The 5,643-nt window shown below is 31.9% G+C and overlaps 1 protein-coding gene across 1 annotated transcript; it reads right to left on the bottom strand.

Annotated features, from left to right (window-relative positions):
- Window positions 1-1,163: 1,163 nt before the first annotated feature.
- On the bottom strand, window positions 1,164-4,424 carry Fadd (fas-associated death domain protein). Its single transcript, XM_018539850.1, has 4 exons — window positions 4,097-4,424; window positions 2,004-2,186; window positions 1,686-1,816; window positions 1,164-1,549 (listed from the first exon to the last, which is right to left on the bottom strand). Exons 1-4 carry the CDS (start codon window positions 4,422-4,424, stop codon window positions 1,415-1,417), a joined length of 777 nt encoding a protein of 258 aa, XP_018395352.1. The 3' UTR covers window positions 1,164-1,414.
- Between the last annotated feature and the right edge of the window lie 1,219 nt (window positions 4,425-5,643).

A 5,643-nucleotide genomic window follows, 5' to 3' on the forward strand; every position in this document is an offset into this window, starting at 1 on the left:
TTAATCTTGTAATATTTTTATAAATTTTATATATTCTTAATATATTAATTTTTATATTTTCAATCTATTTATAATACTTACTTAATTGTTGTTTTTATTTTATGAAAGACATATTGCAACGTTTTTTTTACATAAAAGTTTTTATAGAAAATATTTAATAATGTTAATATAAGTTAAATAATAATAAAAATAAAAATTGTAATTGATTCTACTTTAATTTTTACGAATTTATTAATTTTTACAGTTTATAAATTTAAAGAAATTTGCGGGAATGGATGATAAATGTCGGACCAATCACAAACCGGGGAGAAGGTGGCCAGACTCTTATTAGAGGGTCACTAGGTCCTAGATATCAGAGAAGCGCAACCGATGTTCCGCGTCCTGATTAGCTGACTGTCAGCCAATCATGACATACATTCAGTGGTATTAAAAATGGCTGACTAATAGACGATTGGTGGATTTCATATTTCGTCTGCAAACGACGCCATTTTTAATACTTAGTAATTTTGCGATACTGACTTAAGCCGGTTGCGCTTCTCTGATATCTAGGGCTGCGTTCCGTTACAGGCATATGCGCGCATTTTATATAGTGAGCGTCACGTATACTATAGGGGAATGCGCGCATATGCGGGAAACGGAACGCAGCCTAGGACTCTAGGTTAAGCTAACCGACGATTAAAGTGTCAACCGTGATTGGTTCATTCTGGTCAAAGACAAATGCGATTGGATAATTCTATTGGAATTAACCGTCGGTTAGCTTAACCGACGTTGGTGAAATTGACCCTTAATTCCAATGGAATTATCCAATCGCATTTGTCTTTGACCAGAATGAACCAATCACGGTTGACACTTTAACCGTCTGTTAGCTTAAAGGTTGATTTATACTGGCCGTAAACTGTTAACTTATGCCGTAATCTGTAAAAATTGACCAATCACAGTCGAATGAGAGGGGAATAATCGATTATAATTGGTCAATTTTTACAGATTACAGCATAAGTTAACAGATTACGGCCAGTATAATCCAACCTTAACCGAGGTTGGTGAAATTGGCCTTTAAAATAAAACACCCTGTATTAGAGGAGGGGGAGAGAGATAGATATATTACGATATATGCGCGGGCTGTGATTTGAATAAATTTATATGCTTAAACGCCATTTGTGGAATCTTTTTTTTCGTCAAATAAATCATTGCAATCTCTTTTAATACATATACATATACAATGGTGTGTGTGTGTGTGTGTGTCTCTGTATATACAACACAAATTACAATTATATATACTCACTTGTAAATATCAAAAGTCTACTCTCTGGCATATGCTTTCGTATTTTTTAATTTATTGTATACTATCGCGAATCTGTGTTATATATTAGCTCTAATGCAACATGCATATAAAGATATATCTTATATTGATATATCATATATTCTTATTTTTAAATATTAATTGCTCTACAAGTTCCTTAAGATCTCTCCGTCTTCCCTTTTCTAACGCATGTATTAAAGTTATGGCCCATTGCTTTATGTCGGATTGCGATATATAAATTTTTAAAATCTATAAACAAAAATTATTTTAATGTCGAGTTTAATTTGAGTATATATTTTAGATTTAGACGTCTAGCTCAGCATTCATGTAAACACATTCATATATATATATATATATTTGTTTTTTTTTTAAATAAATACGTTACCTCATAGCTTTGCTCCTTTAAATCATAAGGATATTTACTTTGTACAGCATCAATTTCACATTCTGTAATACCTAAATGTCTAGCTACGTCTCGCCAAGATCGACCCAGCCTGTCTTTAATTTGCAGTATCACTTTAAAAAATATATGCATGAATACATGTGTGTGTGTATGTGTATGTTGTGCATATACATGTATAGTGAGTGTAAAAGTTGATCAATTTCTTTTTTGTTGTTATATTTTGGTATATTATTATACATTACTAACTATGTAAATGCATTACGAATAAAAAAAGATTAAAATTTAAGATGCTGAAAATACCTGTTTCTTGTAATTTTCTTCTTTTATAAAAATTATATTGTTCCCTTTGGTCAGAATTACAACATAATGTTTGTAAATTATTATTGAACGGTTTAGATGAGTTTTCTATTGACAATTGAGATAGCATAGAATTGCATGCACACTCTGAGCAAATAGACTCTGATGTTAGTGATGGTATCAAGACTGTTGTAGAAAGATATAATTTATTATTAATTTATCAAATTATTTTATAACTATTATTAAGTTATTTTAGTGTATCTATATAATAAAGAAAAGTCATGTTGCTCTTCAAGAATATCAGTAAAAATAAATACTAATAAACAAATAAGCTTTCAATGTCAAAACAATAAAAAGGATAAAGTAAAATTCGAGAGTCATCAATTTGAGATAAATAGAAATAAGAAATTATTACATATAAAAAATTATAAATGTAATTAAGATAAATTTAAACATACATAACATATTTCTGCTCCTGGATTGAGCCTTTTTCAGATGTAAAAGAAACCATTGTATCGTAGTGACAGTAGAATTATTATAATATATTCGTGTGTTGCGATGTTAAATAAGTGACTTTCAGAGAGAAGAAATTCGCTGATAGAAGATTGGTAAATCAAATGTTGACAGAATCAATAATCTAGTTTGATATAATGTTGAGAGTTATGTGAATTTAAATATAATTATGCAAAGTTCTTTATCTCAATTAAATAACAGACAATACTCATGATGTGTTTGTCACAATATTATATTTAAAAAAATTTAATGATGAAAAGCACGATAGAATAAAGTCATTTATAGTCATGGTGAAAGTTAAACATAAGTCTAATTGTGTCGTCAATGATGATTAAAAAAGAATTAATCACAAATTTAAGAGGTCAAAAATTAATAAAAAATAAACGGAGTCAAAAAATTAAGAACTACACAATTCGACTAACTGACAACAACTGCGCAATATTCTAATGTTAATGTTCTTGGTACTGCAAAGTTATATATTGTTTATAATCGGTATGTATCTTTCATGGAGGCCTTCTATATCTGTTTGGAGATTAAGGCTGTTATTTTGTCTCTTAATATTCACCATCTCAGAAATTAATCTTTTACTATAGCAAGATTCTTCATCTAGAATTTCTACGTTGTCCCGGTGAAAATCATGATCAAATTTTAATCTATAATCCGTTATGACAAAACAAGCAGACATATTCCATCTTATATGATTTCGATGTTCTAAACGTTATATCTCAACGTTATATCAAACTAGATTATTGATTCTGCCAACATTCGATTTATCAATCTTTTTTTAGCGAATTTGTTCTCTCGAAGAGTCACTCATTTAATATCGCACACACGAATATATTATAATTCTACCGTTACTATAATACAATGGTTTCTTTTATATTTGAAGAAAGCTCAATCCAGGAACCAAAACATGTATGCAGTTTAAGGTAAATGTTAAGAAGACTCCGTCTACCTCAAATTTTGATAAAAATATACTCAATCGATGCGTTTTTGCACCAAACGAAAGAATCTGGTAAAAAAAAGTGTCGCTTTGTCTCGCGAACCGAGATATTAAGCGTTAAAATTTACGAATATTCAGATTAGGAAATCTGTCACAGCCACGCACACGGGGGAGGGTGCAAGGGGGTGGCCTTCGGGCCCCCCCCCCCCTCCCGCACGTCAGTAAAGGTCTCCCCAAGTACAATCATAGAAGTTGTGTGCCCCTTTGCAGGGGGGTGGGGGAGGTGAGAGATGGACTGGGTCTTCTTAACATTTACCTAGTTTAAATTTGTCTTGATTATATTTCTAATTTTTTATATGTAATAACTTTTTATTTATATTTATTGATGACACTCGAATTATCCTTTACTTTATCCTTTTTATTAGTATCAGTAAACTAAAAATATACATATTTTCAAACTTTTTGAAAATAATTTTTACACTACTATCTTCATTATTTAAGAATTTTTTAATTAACTTTGCATAATTATGTTATATATTTATTTAACAAGACTCCTATCAAAACTATTTAGTTATTCTATGAATATTCTTTGAACAAGTTCTAAAACAATACTAAAAGAATGGATTGAAAAGACACTTACTTTCACCACTTTGATATACATTGCACCAAGGTAATGGTGACAAAGTCTTCAGCCAACTGTCATAATCTTGCAATTTACTCTCTAAGTCAGACTTGTGAATATACTTTTTAGATATATACCATAATGGCTTTATATTACTGTAGCTCATAATATCTCGTTTTTCCAATAACCTTATAAACGTTTTAAGGTTTTTTATCTGACTTAGTTTACGTTTTGAATCAATTTCATGTGCGTAATTGCATTTTAGTTGATTCAAGATATCACTGTCAATGAAAGGTTCAGCTATATTGAGAAACTCTTGACAAAGCAGGATATATTTCTCGAACATCTTCTGTTCTTCCATGAAGGAAGATATAAGGAGACTCCACTCTCGCCAGCATGGTGGAAGATTAAGCGCATTCTACATTGATGTCGTATCGTAACATCGTAAGCGTCGTGAGATTTCTAATTGACACATCGGATTGGCTGTTGCAACAAATTTGTGACCTGCGACGTCTACGATACGACCAATGTAGAATGGGCTTTACATGAGTATTGTTCGTTTTGTCTCTCGGGAGCTGCTCGGAGTCGCTCTGAATAAACCCAGCGTACTTGGATGTGATCCATTTAATGCTGCAAATGCTTCGTTGATCAATCAGAAGAAAAAATTTTATGAATTGATCAATCAAAGTATATTTCGAGGTATTTACAGCATTAAATAGACCACATCCAAGTACGCTAGGTTCGTTCGGAGCGACTTTGAGCAGCTCCCAAGAGACAAAACGAACAATACTATGGTGTGCTCAGATTGCAAGCGTCTCTCTCTAAAATTTGCGCTTCTCTGTCATTTCTCTGCTTCTTGTCCCGCAGGACTGCCAACTGAGAACAAATTACGTATTTCGCTTTGTGTACGTTTCACTTAACGTTCGCAACGCTCGCGAGCAGTGTTGCCAGACGTACGAATATAGTCGTACCTGTACGACTATTTCGTTTTTTGTACGACATACGACTGCAAAGGGTGTCGTACGCCGTTTTGTACTACTATTTAATCTTTTACTACTATTTGTACTATTATTCAATACATCTATGCAATATTTTTAGAAAAAAATAAACCTTGGTTACATTTTACCTATTAAGTGTAATTAGTGTAGGAATTATAGTAAACTCAGCCAATCAAACACTGCCATTAACTTAGTAAGTTTGTCTAATTGATTCCTACACTAGTAACATTCCAAAAGAGACGTATGGTACGTTTCCACTGAGCGCGTCACATGACGCGTCGTCGAAGGAGAGAAAGAGAGGGATTGTGTATATATATATATATTAACTTCTCTCTTTTTCTTTTTCACGACGCGTGACGCGCTCAGTGGAAACGTACCATAACTATTCAGCGATTAAACAGCAAACAAATTTGATTGGTTCTTATCTTTGCATCCAACAAATCACATTTCTTGTTGAAAAGTGCGTTTTATTTGGCGCTAAATATATTTAAATGCTTTCAATATGCTTTCCGTATCTATATAGACAAAGAAAAACTAAAAAATATAATAGACAATAAAAATTCATAT

This window comes from Cyphomyrmex costatus, unplaced genomic scaffold (genome assembly GCF_001594065.2).
Source record: "Cyphomyrmex costatus isolate MS0001 unplaced genomic scaffold, Ccosl1.0 scaffold223, whole genome shotgun sequence".
NCBI lineage: Eukaryota > Metazoa > Arthropoda > Insecta > Hymenoptera > Formicidae > Cyphomyrmex > Cyphomyrmex costatus.